This window comes from Harmonia axyridis, chromosome 2, assembly GCF_914767665.1.
Source record: "Harmonia axyridis chromosome 2, icHarAxyr1.1, whole genome shotgun sequence".
NCBI classification, from domain to species: domain Eukaryota; kingdom Metazoa; phylum Arthropoda; class Insecta; order Coleoptera; family Coccinellidae; genus Harmonia; species Harmonia axyridis.
This window is the reverse complement of record NC_059502.1, coordinates 10561549-10583220: the sequence shown is the minus strand read 5'-3', so window position 1 is coordinate 10583220 and position 21672 is coordinate 10561549. Positions and strand designations below refer to the sequence as shown.

The window sequence follows — 21672 nt, the reverse complement described above, 5'->3', positions numbered from 1 at the left end:
TGGCACACCCAGTATATTATTGAAACATTTGATAGCTTTTTTGACGAAATTCCGACAATATGCCATACCTTGGGTAGAAACTCAACGCTTCATGAGTTAAGAAACTAAAATTCGATGTTTCCATAATATAACTAAATTTGACATTTCAAGAATTGTAAAGAATTATTCGTAATTGAAAATTGTATTGATTTATGGATTTTTCAACAATCCCAACGAAAAATTCATTATAATTCATGAAATGTAAAATTTAGTTATCCAAACATAGAATTTTAGTTTCTTTCTGTGTTTTCCGGAAGTCACAGACTACTCCACACAGTTATAAATTGCGGTTTTTCCTCATTTAAAACTCTTCCTTGATAAGTCGCAAAGTATTCATTTTAGGTATAGGGTTTGTTTAAGTAACCCCCACAATTTTTGTACGTACAATCGACTGAAATAATAAAAAATATAGGTTTTAATTTGAAAATATTGAGTTCTGTCTGAGTTGTCCAAGTTCATGATCTTCTTAAAACCCTGTATATTTTCGGTCCAAACCGCAAACAGTCTTATAATACTACGTATTTGTAGAATCAAAAAAGAAAAAAAAATCCGAACAAAGCTTTTTCTACCGAAAAAACCAAAAAAAGATGAGTCCTCATCGCCACCATTTTTTTCATAAGAATCCCATTCACTCATCAACTGCTGAGCATATTGCGGAAATTATCATCAAAAAAGCTATCTAGTGATGCAATAATATACTGGGTATGTCATTTGAAATAGGGAAGTGACCGCTTGGAGTCTGTTTGAAGAGCAAAGAATTAGAATTTTATCTTAGTCTTAGCATTTCATCAATATATATTTACTTCATATTTTTCTATTTTCCTATATTTTGTATATATTTAAATGAGGGGTGCTATAATCTGTTATTCCCCTCCCTCAGAAAAGCTCTTAGCTACTACCCCGAGGTTTCTAACAACTAGCATTGGTCAGTACATTTGTTGAACAAATTTTCTTATTTCGACCTATTGCAATATGGCCTATAAATTATGAGACACCTGTATATAAAGGGTCTGAATGATTATAGCATCAGAGATGCTAAAATTAGTGAAAGTAGCATTCAGGAACTGGAATTATACTTTCCATTTTTTAACTTGCGCTTTGAAAATATTTTAAATGACCAACCACACAAAAAAATTCAATAGATTATCAGATATGTAAATTAAACTTACAACATCTAATTGTTCCTTGAAATAAACAAATCGTGAAAAACAATATAAATATATATCTCTGAAAATACCTTATATTGTATATTCATCATTATATCAAGAAAACTGAAGAAATCAATAAATACAGATAATAAATACTTGAAAAGATATGAACCTTACTTTTTGTCAGATAATAAAAATATATCAGTATTATTTTATTTGTATTCCACTGCGAATTTGTTTTAACATTCTGATTTGAATTAAACAAAGTGATAGTGTGTTACTACTGTGGTGGTGTCTCCTCATCAATCAAATAACTGCATTGTGAAATTGGTCATTCCTACAGCAGAAATGGCTGCTAGTGTACACAAAATTGGGATCGCACCCTTAAATTTCAAAGGCAATATGGCTGTAAACTGGAAAATTTTCAGGAGTTCATTCATTGACCATATCAATAGGTATACATACTACTTGCCAGAAGAAAAGAAGATTGCCATGCTCTTCAATGAAGCAGGAGATGAACTTTATCATATTTATAATTCATTCGCCTCTCATCGCAATGAACGAAAAAATTTGGACGCAGTGTTAGATAAGTTCGATTCCTATTTCATCCCAGCCACGAATGTCACTTACGAAAGGTTTTTATTCTTCAATAAAAAGCAAAGTGATGGTGAATCTCATGAGGAATATATGTCAACCCTGAAAAATATGGCTGAAACCTGTGAATTTGGTTCTTTAAGTTAGAGTTTGGTTAGAGATGCCTTTGTATGTGGAATAGCAGACAAATCCATTCAGAAGACACTATTGTGCATAAAAAATTTAAGCATAGACGAAGCGCTGGAAGTCTGCCGAGAATCCACATTAATTACAGAACAATTAGAGAAAATTCATGGAAAAAATGCCGAGGTGAAACCGGAAAAACATAAAGTAAACTGTATAAAGCAATCTGAAAATAAAACCATGGATGTTAAACCAAATAAAACTCCAAAATCAACACAGATTAAATGTCAACGTTGCAGAAAATTTCATGGACTTGACTATTGTCCTGAGAATGCAAAACTACGAGATAAATTTTTCAACAAAAATCACCATGCGAGTGTTCAAAACTGGAGGAACAAGTTTGAAGAAGATGAAGGATCATCGAGTGAAGAATTTGAACCAGACATTCCGGATAATTCTTCAAACAAGATGAGAAATGCCCATTCTTATGATAATTGGTTTCAAGCAGAGATGGAATATGAAAGCAGGTTTTGGAAGAAAAATGTTATATTGAAGAAGGGAAATTTACGGCAACATAGGCCAGCCTAACACAAAAAGAAACTCAATTGTCATTATTTACTTTAAATACACACATGATACATGCATCCACATCACATAAGTCTAGATACTATAGCTATATACCTAATAGCTATACTACCTAGCTTCGTCTGAAAGGCAACCGTTTTTCTCCAGGAGTTTGCCTTTAGTCACACATCTCTCCCTCTTCGTTGAGGAGAAAGAAAAGAAAACTGCTCCTGTTATTTGCTGTGCTATAGTTTTGTAGATAAAATATAGTTTCAGAACTGCACTTAAGAATTATAAAATATTGATTTTTGCTTCAATTATTATAAACTGAAAACACAAAAATAAATTAACACGCTTTTTCCTCTCATGTTGATTTTTATATTTAAAATTATCTCTCTTCCTTTAGCAGTCCACTATTTGCGTGCAAAATTTCTTGTCTATCGGATTACCCCTTTTTGATGGTAAAAGTTAACAAATGAATAAACAAACCGAGACACATTCATATCAGAAATGATTTTGCATAGGTACTGAATTGGAGTGGATAGGAACACCTTCTAATTACCAAAAATTTGTATTATTCATTTACCCAGACGATTTCCAAGACGGAATAGTGTAGCAGTTATAAAATATAAAAAATATACCTATAGAGTACATAGTTCTTCCTCCTAACTCGTATAAGCTTCTAAGAGGCCCCACGTCCACATAATTGTGGGTAAAAAGTGTTGGGATAGAAAATAAACATTGAAAAACACAAACATGAGTTGATAATTCAAGTAATGGGTAGTCCATTCTTTACATAATGAAAGCTAAAGTATTCTTCTCTATGAATTGTCCAAATTATTCTATGTTAATTAACCTACAATTCTAAAATTTGTAAACATAGTACAATATCGGTTTGTGGATACCTCTGAAATATTTTTAAAATGCCTTATAAATATATAGGAAAAACTATAGATCACAAAGGAAAAACTCTATGGGAAATTGTTGGAAATTTAAAAAATTTTGGTGTAGGTCGTATGGTATTGAGAAACAGCTTCCAACGTTACCCAGAAAAATCGTATATGAGGATTACCAAAGTAGAAGCTCTCCCAAATCCAGAAAACCCATCTATGGATGTAAGATACATCTCACTATAAGGGAATAAATCTTATTGTAATATTTTGCAGGTACGACGAAAAGTGAAAGTTTATATCGATGAAACTTTCAGAGGAAATAAATTGCGTGAACACTCTGTTATTAACCTAGCTAGCTACAAAGCCGATTACGTATTAGTACCTAAAGATGAAGAGTACAAATACAATGATGATGCAGCAGCTAAAATAAGAATTGTGCCACGAACTGTTGAATTACCGCCTCTACTTAAAGAATTAGTTAAAAGGGAAAATTTAGCCAATGGTGAGCCCGCTGATAAAGACAATAAAGTAAAAGTTGCTTATGTAACAGGACCCTATGCTAACTACAGAGTAGCTGAAGAAGGTGAAAAACCAGATTTCGAAATAACAATGGGATTGGGAACACCAGCATCACCTAGTTTATATGAAGGCATTGGATTGAATTTTTCAAAATCAAGAGTATGAATATATTCGATTATTCGGAATGTAATATAGATATTTAAGATAATGAATATTAAAAAAATATATATCAAATGAATATATTTGACTACCCCTTTTATGTTCAGCTTATCTTTTTTTCCATCTAAAAATATAGTATCACAAAGACAAGTTATCGGTGAAATTATATACGTCTATTGGTTTTATACTGTTTTGTTCAAAGTTATATGTTATATCACAAACTTTTTTGTTTCATAAAAATGTTTAGCATTATTTTATTTTTAAAACTCGAGGTCCAACAAAATCATGTTATTCTTAGGGCCATTTGCCTAAACATTGATTAAAAATTAAGAAACAAAGTGAACATTCATTGAATATAATAATTTAAGAACTTAATGACTCGTATATATTATAGTGTACTTTCGATATATTTTAATAATTTACAAACTGCAACTAGCATAAGATTCTTCTAAGATAGGATCATAGATAAGTGGTAGGATTCTTCTTAGATTCCTCCATAGACAAAGGAAGGATTCTATGAATTCTTCTATTGGCAGCAATGAGATGGAGTCAACTGTCAAGAATTGACAATTGCCATCAAATCTGTAACCTCTAGGCAGGGAGCTGGAACTTTGAATTATATAACAATATCGGCGAATTAAAAAGAAAGTGTAATCATGGCTGCGAAAAGAATAGTAAAAAGTTCTATAAATTGGGCTCAACTTGCTGAAAGAGTACCAGAGCACCAACGCCCAATTTATCAGGCTTTCAAAGCTAAGTCTGATAATTATTTGAGAAGGTGAGTGTGATGTAACCCCAACAAAATGATAAAGGCTATTCATATATGTGTTTTACAATTTCAATTGAAGTTTATTTCAATAAGAAATTTCTTGTCATTGTAGAGAATATATATTTTTGTTTTAATCCAGGGTTTTAGCTTACCCAGAAAATCCACCAGTAATTGATTGGTCCCTTTATAAGTCAAAAGTTCCTGTACCAGGAATGGTCGAAGAGTTCCAGAAACAGTATAGTGCATTGAAAATACCCTACCCACCAGATACTGTTTCTTCACAAATTGATGTTGTAGAAAAAGAAATCAAGGCAGATATTGAGGCCTTCAAAAAGGAATCAAATGCAAATATTGCCCAGTAAGTGAATGGTTGATTATTCATATACATCAACTGTGAAATGAATCCGATAAAGTATTTAGTTTTAATATTGTACTGTCATAAATAGATAACTGAAACGAAATATCACTTCAACTACTGAGTAGGAAAAAATTTTAGTTGAATATGTAAGCCAGCTGGATAATATGATATTTCATTTCAAAATAAATATTTGTAATGCATTTTACTCTTACTACAATTTTTTTTATAATGAAGAAATATTTTTAATTTCAAATATTTGAATTTTTCAGATATCAAAAGGAATTGGACCATTTGAACAGCCTTATTCCATATAGTGAAATGACCATGGAAGATTTCAAAGATGCTCACCCAGATATTGCATTGGATACAATCAACAGACCAACTTTCTGGCCTCATGATGGTTCTGATGATGGAGAATCTGAGAAATCAGAGAAAGATCATCACTAACTGTCTCTATATGAATTAGTAACATAATACATATTATATCAATAGTAAATGTTTCATTCTACAAAGTCTTGAAATAAACAATTCTTCATTCATTATTTTTTAAATTATGGTCAAACACTGAATTCTAAGAGGTAGAGGACATTTAACCTTGGGCAGAAATCCTAAAGTCCGAGATGTAATGATATGCATTCTGTTCGTTATATTTTTATGATATAGAAGTCAATTGCTTCCAGGAAAATATTCTTTAGTGTGCAGAAATATATCAAGGTTAATTATAGCAGCTTATATGCTTTAGTTAACATATAAGTCTCAAAAAATCTGAATCTTCATTATGATCAAAGTTCTTTAAATTTCCAATATATATTTACTAGCATTTACCCCTACATATCATGTCCTATGAAATAAGGTCATTTCCCTAGCGCCATCTAGGTAAATATCTGTAATCGTGAGTTCCGATCGCCTTAATTATATTGAAAAAAATGTTATCACTGGATGGCGGATACACAATTATTCAAGATTTCTTATTATAGTTTTATTATTACTCGTAAAATCATAGATATCGAATTATTCCTATTTTTATTATTTTATGCAGATCGCAAAGTAGGAATCTAACAAATAGTATTTCAACTTTGAATTTAGATGTCACTCCATGGAAGAAATTTTTCAATCTTAGATTTCCATGAATAATTTCAACTTTTTTCGACTGAATATTTTCTAAATACCACATAAAGAATCGCATATTATTGCTTAAATGAGAAGTTTTCTTCAGTTAAGGAAATTATTGCATTGATTATTTGAAATCTATATTATCATCGTAGGTATTTTACTACAAATGAACTTCCACTTAATTCGGCAACTATTTATTAATTTTCTGAACTTCTTTATATATTCTGATATATAAAATATTAAACTAAACAAATAAATGTTTTCAAAAAGAGGCATATATTATTTTTATTTGCGGATGGAAGTGATTTGCATTCAAATTTTCCCAGCAGTACAGCATGCACATACATACAGATCTCCATTAGAAGAATTCTTATTTTAAATTATTAAATTAGTTGGTAATCTTAATTCTATATTTCCATCTTCGATAAATGTATTCTTTATCATCCCTTTCTATGTTCCTGCTATTTGACAACTGGCAGCCGTTTTGCTTTCCTATTATTTGACGGGAGGATGGCGGTGTAGGTTGTTGTTGTATGGTGTTTGTTAATAATGGATTCCTTGTTTTTTTGTGATTATAGTGAATGAATAGTTGGTCATGTACATTTCAGACATAAAAATCGGACTGTGATTTGTGTTACTGGGTGGAGAAATTCTATCATCGAAATATTCTCTCAAAATAAGGTCAGTATTTTCTTTTCATATCTGACAGATCATTCATTATATGTAGTTTATGAGTGGAAAATAAAAATATCAAGCATATATCTTCTATTTTTCTCCTTATTTGGATAGGTTTCGTTTTTACAAACTTGTGTCTTCCTTATTATAACTTGTAGAGGAATAATTTCCTCGAACTCCTGTGGAGTGGGTGTATTAAGTTCTTATAAGATTTATGTAATTAACATTTTTTTCTTCATTTATTAGAAGATCATACTTTAGTCTTCAATTCATTAATTTAATTTCAATAAACTTAGTTGTAGGTTTCTTATAGAAGAATCAATTATTGCTTATAGAATACATGCACTCAAGTTAAACAACAAAATTTTTGTCTTGATAATAATAATAATAATGATTTCCTGAAATTTATTTGCCTTCTGTGAGAATTTTTAATCATTCTATATTTTATGACATTCATCCCTATGAAAGGATCAATGAATTAATCTAAAGTTGATATATTATGATCATCTGTTGTTTTTATTGATTTTTAGCAAAATTCAAAATTCTAAATCCTGGTGCTGCAATCATTATTGCTATTTTCGAATTATAATTTTTATTGATCGCGATGGAGAAAAATTAAAGAAAATATTTTCCAAGTTTCACCCCAACCCATTAAAGGATGTCTTCAGGAGGTTCTGATGAACATTGAAACAAAATAAGCCCCTCATCCTTGAATCAGTTTTTACTTGGTGATTTTTTCATTGATCATTTGAGGAGACCTTCAAAAGTATTGTCGAAATTGGTACAACTGCACCCTAATAACGCGGAGTAGTATGTGTGTTAGCTGTTATGCAGTTTATATGATACTGTGGATAAAATTATCGAAACAAGTAGGTATACCATTCTTTTTTCCTGAATTAAAAAGAAGTAGTGAATCGCATTTCAGAACACTTGATGTTTCTTGAAATCTGCAGTGTGTAGGCTTGTGGAAAATCCTAAGTTAAAAAATAATTCGGTTGCTTGATATATTATTCTTTACAATTACAATTACAATTCTCACTTAAAACATCGTGTTTATTGTTTATGGCCATTTGAATTATTATAGAACTATTCATTCACCCTGTATAAAAAAACGCATTTATTCTATAAAACATAATTCTCATAAAAATATCAGAAAAGCACTGATGTCACTTCACTGCCCTTTTCTCAAAAGCTCCCGACTTCAATGATGTGAAGTTAGCGCTCATCCATTCATGCGCCAATTCCGTTGTGTGGTCTCCAAGGGTGCAAGTGGCGCATAGATGAAAGAGCTTTCAAAAGCTCTGCACTTCACATGATTGCTTTCTTCAGTTTTTTCTGTCAATATTCTCCTATTTATTTCCTAGTTATTTTATATTTACTCTCAAAAAAAACATTTGTTGTAACGGAATTATTTCTTTTTGATTTTCTATCTGAGTTTTCTATGATTTTGATGAACCTATCAACACGAAATTCTGCGAAAATCTTCGGATTTTTCAAAAATGTTCTTTATATATGAGCAAAGGAAAAAAATCTAACGGTATTGAATCCGGAACGTTCAAAAATTGAGGAAATTTTTCAAAAGTCCTCGGAATCGTTCACAGGGGAAAGTTTATAACGGATACTAATAATAATAATGACACAATGAAATTGACAAGAATAATTTGAATACAAAAGAATGCGATATTGTCATCTACGGTTTTCCTATACGATCCCACATTTCACGTTTTAAAATGGATATTAAGTAGGTGGACTTGAGCAGAATACTTCGTTCCTCTGTATTCCTCCTCCATTGTTATAACTACTCATTGGTATTGTGGTACTTGAGTTTCATCAGAACAGGGAGTATAATCAACCGCCTAAGATTAATATTCCTCAACTTCGATTGTTCAGTACCAACATTAACTGGCCGTTGCACCAAACTGCAGGGTTTTTCAATGAGTGGTTCAGTTTTGAATAGCCTGCTATCGGGGCAGATGTCATCTTTTGACATTTGACAAGTAAAAACTACGCCATTACTAAAATTGGAACGATACACGCTTCAACAACGCATTGAAATTGTTAAAATTCACTACAAAACTAAATCACTTTTGGGTCATCGTGAAGCACCTTCTCGATCGGCAATAGTGAAATCCGTGGAAAAATGTGTGCGTTTGGGACAAGTTAGTAGTGTGAAGAATCGAAACCGTGTGCGTCGCTCAAGGGCAACTGAGTATTGATGCTGTTATTGTTGACGAAAACTCAGGTTTGTCGATTCCTCATCGATCTTGGGAAGTAGGCTATGTTTCATAATATTTATTTCCGGAATTGGATGATATTGATGTTGGTAACATTTATTTTCCATAAAACGGCGTAACGTGCTAAACCAGATAAACGAAACAATCACGATTTTGCATGAAAAGTTTCGTGGACGTGTTATTTCTCAAAGAGGTGATCACAATTGGCCACCAAGATCTTGTGATTTAACATCTTTAGACTTTTTTCTTTGGGGTCACGTTAGAGATAAGATCTATGCAAATACGCTACAATCGATTCAAGAACTTGAAGATGAAATGTGCGAATTCAGATACACATGTTTATCTAAAGTCTAAACACCTATAAAGAAATAGCGAAAATTCAATATTAATTCAGAACTTTTTTTTTTGCGTATTGCAAGGCGTCAAAAAACTGGGGATTCTGGAAGGGGTTAGACATTTTCTTCCATGAACGATTCCGAAGATTTATTGTTGAATGATAAATAATGAAACAAAAAACACTGATGTTTGAAAGGCTTTATCACTCTGGAAGATTGAATTGAAACTCATTCATATTATACATATAAATCAGAAAATAGATTGCAGTCAAAGTATCGATATAAAAAAAACATGACCTCGACTGCCATATCGTATCACATACGAGAAAGCCTTGTGTTCATATCAATACAATAGGATGTATAAGTTAGTCACTAATAATTACAACCCGCTTATTTAATGTTATTCCCTCTGAAAAGAATTGCATGGAGATCCTTCATCTGATCTCTCATCTCCATCTTGAAGGTCCAAGTAAATTAACTCTGAAATTGCTGTTTCAAACAATGCACCACGTATTTTGAAACGAAAGCAATATTCAAAACAAAAACAGTGCAAATTTTACACTGATTCATTATTTCTTCTTTTTCGAAGCATATCCCAACACTTCAGTATATTCAGTAGATAAAAATGAAAAAAATTGTAATGAACATGTATCAGCGGGATTTGAACCTGGGGTTTACATGATCCGATATCGGAATAAAACTTTTCCAGATCCATAAGTCGAAAACGATACTGTTTAGGACTTTGCACTAACAAATATTGTCAAGTATAGTCGAAGCAATGAATGTTTCCATTATGAATTTAGGTCGCCAAGTTTTAGAAAAATAATTTTTATTCAAATTTGGTTTTTCGATTTTTGCCTTCAAAATTCATGGATTTTCTTTCTGAGACCCAGAATAACATGTCAGTCAGAAGTCCCGAGATCCAATTCTTGAGGATTTTTTTCAGAACAGGTAGTTTTCTTATGATTCCCAGATATTCCACAAAACGAAAAATTAACATTTTGTTCGGAACATTTCCATTTTGTTTATTGATAATTATATTTTTTCTTCCGTAAATCAATTTTCCACGAATTCGGGAAAATTTCACATTTAATAAGCCCATTATTAAATAATTCATCGAAACCTGTGACCCTTACCTAAATTCTAGAATCCAGATGATAAGCAATTTGAAAAATGTATTTTACAATATTTTCTTCCATTATGAATGGAGTATCTATTTTAAGAAAATAAGGAAAATTTCTGACTATCATAATGCTTGAAATCTGTCACCGCCAGTTCCGTACTTACAAAATATCACCAGAACTTTACTAAATTCTTGCGATATCTAGTGGTTTCTGCTAATTAGATATACGTTCTGTCCAGAAAGTACCTGGAATTAGTCATCAGACTTGCATTCATAAGAATGAATTATTTATACTAACTGACAAAGAAACTGCAACACCCAGATGAAGCTGTTTAAATTTTTAATTTTTTTTGGTAAAACATAGATAATATAGCAAGGAGTAAATTATTCAATTTGGAGAAAAAAATCGTGAAGGTTTTTTCATGCAAACAATTTTTGTTACTTAAATATTGCAGTCGTTTTTTACAAGTTTTTTGAATTTTACAACAAACAGCTGTTCTAGGAGATCCAAAGTCGATGTTTAGTTGTTGTTAAAATGCCTAGAGCACGTGTACGCGGAATTTATCACCAGCTAAGTGAATTTGAAAGAGGTCGAATTATTGGTCTACGGGAGGCGGGGTAGTCATTTCGAGAAATCGCTAACCGTACGAACAGAAATCCAACTACTGTTATGAGATGTTGTCAAGTGTGGTTTGATAATGCCCAAAATCGGAGAAGAGTAGTCACCGGACATCGAAGGGGCACAAATGAAGTTCAAGATCGACGTCTAAGACTTATAGCCATTAGAGACCGATTTGCGACAACTCGATGTTTGTCTGATGAGTGATTAGGAAAACAAGGCCATCCTGTTACTGTCCGAACGGTTTACCGCCGGATAAGGTCTTTTGGGCTGCAGCATTATAGACCCCATCTTGTGTTACCTCTGACAGTTGAGTATCGCCGGCAACGATTACAGTGGTGCAGAGAACGTCAACATTGGAATGGCATCAGGTCGTCTTTTCTGATTAATCTCGATTCTCTTTGGGTGCATATGATGGCCGAAGAAGAGTTAGACGTCGTCGGGGAGAAAGACGTGAAGTGAACCTCAATTTGATGTTGAGCGTCATGTACACCGGACAGTAGGCGTAATGGTATGGGGTGATATTGCACATGCAAGTAGGTCATCTTTAGTCTTTATTCGGGATAACATGACATCGCTGCGTTACTTTCAAGAAATAGTGGGGCCATATGTTCTTCCTTACTTTTATCGGCTCGAGAATCCAATATTTCAGTAAGATAATGCCCAACCTCATGTTGCCAGAGTTGGTTTAAACTTTTTCGAAGCGACTCATGTGAATCTTTTGCCATGGCCGCCCAGATCCCCCGATCTTTCGCCCATAGAGCATGTTTGAGACATCATGGGTAGAAGGCTTGGAAATTTAACCCAGCCTCCACGGTCTTTGGAGGCTCTGAGACATGAAGTACAGGTAGCTTGGGAGAGTCTTCTTCAAGAAGAAATAGACCATCTTATTGAATCAATGCCGAGACGTGTTGGGGAGTGTATAAATAATCGCGGTGAACATTATTAATAAATTTATAAAAAAAAATTGTAAACTCTTCGTTTTTTTCTCCAAATTTCAATCATTTACTCTTTACCATACTATCTATGTTTTACCAGAAAAAAAATTAAAATTTAAGCCGCTCCTTCTGGGTGTTGCAGTTTCTTTGTCAGTTAGTATATATTGGAGCGAAATTTCGTGAAAAAAAAACACATGCATTCGATTTTAGACCTTCACGTAAAAACTTCTCGAGTTCGCTTCAATGTTTTTCCCATTCTTCTCTCATTGATCGCATAAACAGAAAATTCCCGTTGGAGGTTTCCAAATATTTTCGTCCCAATTCACGAAAATAGTCCGTCGGTCAACAGAACTTAACCTTAAGTTTTAATCCGAGTTCCTCAATATTTTAAGCATCGTTCTGTAGCAGTTAGCGTCTATATTCGTTCGGTATTATATAAATGTTGGATACATTTTCAGCTAAGTTCGAATTATATTCTTGTCAAATCGACCAACCTGTTCGGTTCTGGAAGAACGAGTTGTGTTGGAACAAAAAAACAATAATGCGTTTATTTAACGACTTTGGTTGTTAAACGTTGTTTTGCAACAAGTATGTTCTTGGTTGCGAAACCAAGTGTTCGTATAGTGCGAAATATTTTGAATGATCTGAATATATCTCTTGTCTGAACAGAACGATATTTTGAATCGTGAAATACGTACGAGACAAATCTAATGCACAATGTATAGGGTGGCTAATAAATATAGATAGAGGAAGCATATGTCATTTTCAGTGAGAAAATTTTGTCCCCAACATGAACTATCAAATTTGACATGAAGCACGCGGAAATGGGAACATATCAGTGATAAGATATTTCACTCAATTCGCAAGTTTCTTCACAAAGAACGCACTTCTTATGACCCATAGTTAATCAACGTTTCATATTAACTCAAATTTAATTGAAATAAATACCTTAATATGTCAGAAATTCAGAACACAAACTTCAAGGGCGCCAAACGACGTGAAACAACCGATGACACTAGGAGAGCAAAAGTTTTCAAACCTTGGATTTCAGCAGGTTGATACAGAAAATAATAAATATTCTGCTTATTATGAATTCGACAATTAGGAAAAATAACGGATTCCAAATATTCGAATTTGCATACTTAATCGGGAATCACTCAAATAAATATATTTCATTCAATGTAATATACATTCAGAATGATATAGTAAAATTGTGGATTTGAAAATATATCACAATCCGACAACGTAACCTAACCATGTTGGGGACATGTAAAAATTGCGTATACTTCCTCTATCTAAGTTTATTACTATATAGTTTTTGTTGAATTTTCATTTTTACTTACTTTTGAGTAAGTAATATTCCATCCTATTTGTTGAAGCTACGCGAAAAATCTTCTCCTGTCTGTGTTTATCACTATTGGTGGGTCAAAATGGACAATTTTAAAGGGAAGTCCTTTATCTACAGGGTGTATCAGTTTTAATATTAATGTTTTAATATTTATTTAATTAATAATAGATATTATCGAATTCAATTCGTGGCTGACTAAATCATGAATTTGTAGCCAATTTCAAGTTAGCACGTCTTTCGAAAATCTAATAATCTCTGGATCTGGAATTTCGAATTTTGTTCTGTATAAGCAAATTATACTCCAAATTGAACAAGCAGTTCGATATTGCTTCATCCAATACTTGAGATGTGGCCGAATTGCACGCCACTGATGTTCCCCCAAAATCGAAAATATCTTCATAAAATAGCCCTTAGGGAATAGGGTAGGCTTGCAAAATTTCGTTTGAATCCAAGCTTTTTTATGGAAGCTATTGCATAAAAATGATTTCTTCTTGTTAATTTCAACACTGTATCTCTCTTAAGGATCGATATAGAGGTATATAATATACATTTTTTCGAATCAGGACAACGTGGAGAATATCCCACCAAATTTTTAACGATTAAAACTGATACACCCTGTATACTAGATAGAGGAATACTGATGTCGATGTATGAGGGCCACTTTTCATGAAAAACTCATTGGCAAAAACTCCAACTCTACATATAGCTATCGTTGTTATATAGTTACCGGGTGTTTTTCAAAAATGTCCATTTTCGAAATATTGCTGTAACTTTTCTTGGGTTGAAAATTGGTCATTTAAAAACATTCTAATAGCAAATGTTTACGTTGAATTCTATGACGTCATTTAAAATTTTTATCATACTTTGTCAAGCCTTAATGATTTTTTCCTATTGCATTCCTTGATTTCTAGCCTTCAATATCCATGGATCGAATTCTCCTTTTAATGGAATCAAAGAGGTTTGTTAAACTAATGATAACTAGTTTTTTAAACTCTATTCAAATTCTATGACTAATTGCAATTGCAAGAAATAATGTACTAAGATGAAGATTTCATTTCAACGAAGAAGATAACATTCTAGTATAAAATTTGCATTGTTGGTTCAATTCCTAACATACCGAAATTTTCGTTCTAGAACGATTCCAAAAGCTTATTTTCAGAAATAACAAACCAAATCATTCATTCTCACTAGATTTTCGACATCATGTCGAGTCCATAAATATATCAGCACCAGTGTTATGTATTTCATTGTTGCTACCGAATGAACTATTTTAATTGCTTGATAAATCATATATGAAAATTTTAATTGTGTCGATTATTATACTTATATTGTTCTGTCAACAGAAGCAGTTATCGAAACTAACCGTCGTTTTGATTTATGATTTACTTGCTCCAGCTAATCGTTGAGTATTAGGATGGATGAAGGCAATATTTCAAAACCTCCCCCAAGAATAATTTCATACAAATTGTCAACATTTCTAGCTGACGTTGTTTCCATTTGTGTACTAAGTGACATGGAAATTAGGGCACTTAGTAATAGTTATTTAGGTCATTTTGAATTGCAGCATCTCTAGCGCAGTGTTCATTCAGAAGAAATACAGGGTTGACACTTTTTTGTTTAACCAATGTCCGTAATTTTTGAATTTTGAGCCAAACAAAAGTAAGGCGAGTCCTATTGAAATTCATTTCTGGTTGAATACATGAGGTGCTCTTTCGAGCAGTATATTTGAAATCGACCAGTGATATACAGGGTGAGAAGAACAGGTTTCAAAATTTCGAAAACGAAATTTTTCAGACTGGCATCATCGGAGGAAGATATTCATTCGCATCTTCTCGAATGGATTTAGCTTTCAAAAGTGGTTCATTAAAGAGAAGCAATATGAATATTAGCTATTGCATGAACTGTTTTATTATCTTTTTTATTTTCTAAATATTTTTTTTTATGAAAATGATAAATAACAAGTGTTCCACAAATCTACTATACCTTTATTTATTAAGCGAATGTAGCAATAAGTTAAGAAATTCACTACCTTACAGCTATCTTTTTTAAGAATTTTGAAAAATTATAAAATTTTCAATTTGTTGATTACTGAGTTGTTATTCGTATTGACTGCTTATTTTGTTATAGGTGGACCACACATTCCTTCGTAGTATAGGTAAGTCAGGATTAATGCGAAATTAACAATGAATGAAGGAATGGAAACAACATTTATGAAATTAAATTAAAAAAATCACTATTGATATTTTCATTAAATATTTTCTTATATGCACCTAGTTGTTTTATTTGTATGATGAATCAATGTTTTTGTGATAAGGACATAGTTCAGTTAGTATAAAATTAATAACAAAAAAATCTAATACGTTGGAGGATTATCAAATTCAACGACGAAAACAAAAAACAACTTAATCTGTATCTATACATCCAATTTGAATTGTTCTGATCTGTGTGAATGCTAAAGTTAACGTAAGCATAGTTATTGCGTGATTATATGGTTCAAATAAAAATCCAGATTGGAAAAAACAATGAATAATAATCAATTCATTGATACGGATGATTTATAGGAAATAAAATCTTCTTGGAAAATCCACAAATCATAGATTATTCCAAGTAAGCACTTTTCTGAATTGGAATATTTGAAAACGTTGTCGATTCAGTTTTATTTCAGAGTATATTGATTGGGTAAAAATTCCAGCTATAGTGCTAGTAACAGAAATTTTGCGGAAAATGAGAAAATAAGAATCAAATAGAAAACTGATGAGTATGTTCAAAAAAATTTGAAATGAGGTTAATGGGTACTATACAGGGTGTTTCAAATTAAGTCGGCACCATTGCTAACTCCGTTATTATTGATGCTACTATGTCGGTTAAATGGGCAAACTAGTAGCATTTTTAGTGGTCTTCTCGATGCCGAAAACAAAACAAAAATTGACAGTCAAAATATTTCATAAAATCATATTTTTTTCAATGGAACACCCTATATTTTTTCAAGCATTTCGATTCGTAATAACATTCTCAACAACAAAGCTCATATCACCTTTCTTCCTAAAATGGAAAATGAGCGACTCATTTTGAAATATTTATTTCTTTCACTAGTACAAAATATTTATTTTTCGGCAACCGTCCGGGAAGTGCTCACTTCCCGGACGCTTTTTCTCTGAGAAAGTAGCATTTCCCGGCCTGGTCCGGAAAGTACGTACTTCCCGGACTAGGCCGGAAAAGAATCATAGAATCCATAGCAACCGAGATAACGGCTGACAGTTCATATGAAATTAGTTGTCAAAAATTTGCATGTTTTTTGATCACAATCGCAATAAAATATGGAAAGCAGCAGCGATAGTGTTATTTTACATGGTTGCCGAAAAAATATTGTACCCAACACGCCCGAAAATGGTTTTTTTGGACTCACAGACTTCCAGGACTCGCTTACGCTCGTCCTGGAATTTTGTCTATTCGTCCAAAAAAACCCTATTTTCCGGACTTGTTACGTAAATTACTATTGTTTTGGCGAATAAACCTCATGATTGTCCAAACAACCAATTTTTTTTGTACTCATACGAATGACAATATTTTGTTACTAATAGCAAAATAAGACAGTAAAAAGAAAATAGTGCGCTGGGATGTGAACTCGTGAAACCCGTGATCATCATGTAGCACTAAGCTATTTGATATAAATAGACAAAACGATAATTTCCATCTTAAAGCCATTCAGCTAGCCGCATTCATTTTGTGAATCAATAGTGTCAATAGAAGGGCCCAATTAAGTGTTCAACAAAAAGGCGGTGTTTTTGACCATTTACTCGATATTTTATAACGCTTTATCAAATCGGTTTGTTATAAATTTTTCCTATTAATACAACTGTCTTATTTTCACCTATACGGAAAAAGTCAAATGAGCTTTGTTGTTGAGAATGTTATTACGAATCGAAATGCATGAAAAAATATAGGGTGTTCCATTGAAAAGAATATCATTTTATGAAATATTATAACAACGCGACTGTCAATTTTTGTTTTGTTTTCGGCATCGAGAAGACCACTAAAAATGCTACTAGTTTGCCCATTTAACCGACATCGAAGCATTAATAATAACGGAGTTAGCAATAGTGCCGACTTAATTTGAAGCACCCTGTATATCACCTATTATTTTGACAACGTGCCCAATACATTTTTGCACACCGAATATTTTTTTGTATTCTACTCACTTTTCAGGAATAAAATGTAAAAATTACACATTTTCGACGTGAGAGAGTTGGAATTTTTTTCGTTGAATGGTGACACACTGTACAATAACCTTCAAGAGCATCCGTCAAATCCATACCTTCTTGGTACAATCTGAGAATAAACAAGAACGTGCCAGCAGATATTTTCGACCATTATGATATCCGGTAGATAAAACAGCCCAGAATACGTAATGAGGTGGAAAAAGAATGCCTTGTGTGCTTTCACAATTTAATGTTTTAGCGACAAAGAAATCCGTCACGTGTCTTGACGGTTATTGAATGTCATTCGACTGCATCTGAACCTTCGGGTAAATCGCCATATGTGTACCCCCCTTTACAAGGGATCTGGTTATTTATGGGGGCTGTAAAGTCGTCGTCTCCAAGAGCACAATGGTGCGAGGAGACAGTTTAACGTGTCAAACAAACCATAAAAATTTGTTTGGTGATTTTGGGATCAGTGAAAGTGTTGTTTTGGTCCAGATTGGGCTCGTTTCTTGAGAATAAGGAGTCTATTGACAAATCACGTGGTAGAAATTTAGATTTCATCTATTTCAATGGTATGATGTTTTCAGGGTGTACAATATTGTTCGTTCAATCACCATACTGGAAAAAAGTAATGATTAGAGGGATATGCTCATTAGATTATTCAATATAGGAACTATGCCAAAAGGTGTGGCAATATGCATTTTCATGGCTCACCCAAAATTCCCTTATCAAATTTCATCAAAATCGAGTTAGTAGAATGCAAGATTTTGAGTTGCAGGGAATTTTACATTTGCGATTGTAAAATACGCAACATAATTTCATCAAAATCGAAAAATTTGAACTGAAGATTTCGAAAAGCCACGAAATTTCACGTTTTCATTATGAAGAGCTGCAATTTGTATGGGGTCATCTTCAATTCAAACTGGATATATATCCAGTTCGAATAGAAGATGGCCCCTCACAAATATCAGCCTTACCTCTCATAATTCCTATCAAATTTTGATGAAATTTGGTATATAACGGGTGTTTTTTTCGAGGTATATAACTTTAAGTTGGCATTACTGTTCAAGATGGCGACCGATTTAACAGCTGTCAAGTGATTTATTCTCAGTTTGGTTTGGCAATTCATCATGAATAGACTAACGCCTGAAAAACGCTTGCAAATAGTGCAATTTTATTTCGAAAATAATGGTTCTGTGCGGAATACGTATCGCGCACTACGTCCATTTTATTTTGTTTAGCGATGAAGCGCACTTCTGATTGAATGGCTACGTCAACAAACAAAATTGCCGCATTTGGAGTGAAGCTAATACTCAAGTGTATGTCGAAACACCGATACATCCAGAAAAACTGACTGTTTGGTGCGCTTTATGGGCTGGTGGAATCATTGGTCCGTACTTCTTCAAAAACGATGATGGCCAGAACGTTACAGTCAATGGTGATCGGTATAGAGCCATGATTACTAACTTTTTCATTCCTGAATTGAACAACCATGATGTCCAGGAGCTGCGGTTCCAACAAGACGGCGCAACATGTCACACAGCTCGTGCCACAATCGATTAATGAAAGAAACGTTTGGTGACCGCCTAATTTCACGTTTTGGACCTGTGAATTGGCCTCCAAGATCTTATGATTTAACACCGCTAGACTACTTTTTGTGGGGCTATGTAAAGTCATTGGTCCATGCGGATAAGCCACAAACCCTCGACCATTTGGAAGACAACATTCGCCGTGTTATTGCCGATATACGTCCACAAATGTTGGAAAAAGTCATGGAAAATTGGACGTCCAGATTGGACTACATCCGAGCCAGCCGTGGCGGTCATATGCCAGAAATCATATTTAAAATGTAATGCCACAAGATTATCTTGCGGATAAATAAAATTCATGTCAATCGAATAATCCATCGTTGTTTTATTGCAATTTAAAGTTCTATAGCTCTAAAAAAAACACCCTTTACAAATTTCATCAAAATTTGATAAGAATTATGAGGTTTAAGGCTGATACAAGGATATGCGGTAGCGTAGACTAACAAGAAACTAAACTTGATCAGAATTGCCTGAAATGCATTCTACAAATTTTAAATCTGGAGACCAAAAGTTTCTTATCCCTTAACTTCCTTAAATTTGAACAAATATTTTTAATCCCACTCATAACTTTTGGTAGTTGATAGAGTCATAGATTTCTCTCATTCAATATAAAGATTCCCGATTTTCGTTTATCAACATGCTATCGTAAACATAACAATCCTATCTACGCTTATCATACAACATGCCCCAATAAGAGCATAGAAAATAGTGCTATAAAAAAATTCGAAACCAGATTGAAAATCATATGTGAAGCGATCATCTGCCTGTCCAAGAAGTGATAAATCGTACCCAACGACAGATTAAGAAAGGCAATCTGAAACTTATACTTATCACGTGTGCTCTACTGCATGTATGGATTCCCCCATTGGACAAAGAAACGATATTTTTAGAGCTTATTAGGGATAAGTCAACTTTTGTGGGTTGTATTCACTGAAAATTTAGGATTTTGTTTTAAAGAATATCATATTACGTCCCCCTGGAATTGTAATAGAAAATTAGGTCGAAAACGATAAATTAATGCCACTTGAATATGCATAGATCAGGGACAAAACATAAACATTGTAAATTCACCCATCTCACAGAATGTCACAACTCTTATAAATTTTTTTCAATATTATTCACGTTACAGGGTTTGAATCTGAAGAATATTGTATTCAGTATCAATGTTTCAATAAATGAGTATACGCTTCCAATTTTTTATTATAGTGTCGTTGAATTTTTTGAGGGATAATTTTTTTTGATCACCTATGAAATTCATCTTTGCACCACAATTGACAACATGAAAATTATACATGTGGAATGAAAAAGCAGGTGACTCAATTATTTCGAACCAATTGAAATTTATGAGTTAGTGAAGAGAAATTGTTTCGAAATTATTAAAGAACAAACCAAACTGTGTTATTCCGAAATATTTGAATTTTTTCTCGGATGTCAGCAAAAATATTAGGTGTACAACTTTGCTTCCGCCGTTTTGCAATGAATGGCTGTAGCTATAATTGCTAATCGAAATAAATAGATCGTAGATGTATCTTGGGTATTAACGCCATTGAACTATTTATGTCTGCATCACAAAGTTATTCTCGATTAAACATTTGCGGGAGATTTTAATTTTCTGCTTGCATATGAAGAAATCTGCGGCTGAGGCTCATCGAATGCTCTCAAATATCTATGGTGAGGCCGCTTTTAGTGAAAGAACGTGCCGAGAGTGGTTTCAACGCTTCAAGAACGGTGATTTTGACGTCGAAGAACAACATGGCGGTAGAAGAGAGAAGGTTTTCGAAGATGCAGAATTGCGGGCAATACTTGATCAAGACTCGTGTCAAGCGCAACAAGAATTGTCAGGATCATTGGAAGTGATGCAACAAGCCATTTCAAAACTCCTAAAGGTCATAGGAATGGTTCAGAAACAAGGAAATTGGGTGCCGTATGAGTTGAAGCCGAGAAATGTTGGACGGCGTTTGTTTGCTTGTGAATAACTGCTTGCAAGGCAAAGACGGAAAGAATTTCTGCATCGCATTGTGGCTTGAGACGGAAAATGGGTTCATTACAATAATCCCAAGCGCAGAAAATCATGGAAATATCTCTGCCATGCTTCCACGCCGACTGACAAACCGAATATCCACGGTTCATGGTGAATATTTGGTGGGACCAGCTCGGCGTAGTGTATTAAGAGTTGTTAAAACGGACTGAAATAATCACAGGTGACCATTATTGAACGCAATTAATGCGTTTGAACATAGGACTGAAAGTCAAACGGCCGCAATACAACGAGAGACATGATGAAGTGACTTTACAGCATGATAATGCTCGACCCCACGTTCCGAAAGAGG

General features: G+C 33.3%; 3 protein-coding genes across 5 annotated transcripts in view; all 3 read left to right on the top strand.

Moving 5' to 3' along the window:
• Positions 1-3312: 3312 nt before the first annotated feature.
• Positions 3313-4114, top strand: LOC123672330 (28S ribosomal protein S34, mitochondrial). The gene is made up of 2 exons (XM_045606409.1): positions 3313-3583; positions 3635-4114. The coding sequence occupies exons 1-2, from the start codon at positions 3392-3394 to the stop codon at positions 4043-4045; spliced, it is 603 nt and encodes a 200-aa protein (XP_045462365.1). The 5' UTR covers positions 3313-3391; the 3' UTR covers positions 4046-4114.
• Positions 4115-4604: 490 nt separating this feature from the next.
• Positions 4605-5705, top strand: LOC123672331 (ATP synthase subunit d, mitochondrial-like). The gene is made up of 3 exons (XM_045606410.1): positions 4605-4817; positions 4948-5166; positions 5436-5705. Exons 1-3 carry the CDS (start codon positions 4696-4698, stop codon positions 5611-5613), a joined length of 519 nt encoding a protein of 172 aa, XP_045462366.1. The 5' UTR covers positions 4605-4695; the 3' UTR covers positions 5614-5705.
• Positions 5706-6765: 1060 nt separating this feature from the next.
• The window catches only part of LOC123671960 (tyrosine-protein kinase Src64B), a 76037-nt gene continuing 61130 nt past the window's right edge, over positions 6766-21672 (top strand). For 2 of the 3 annotated variants that reach the window (XM_045605876.1, XM_045605874.1), the window contains exons 1-2: positions 6766-6960; positions 15679-15706. The gene's annotated coding sequence lies outside the window, so the exon portion shown is untranslated. The remainder of the gene's footprint in view (positions 6961-15678; positions 15707-21672) is intronic. The other variant, XM_045605877.1, reaches the window with a different exon arrangement.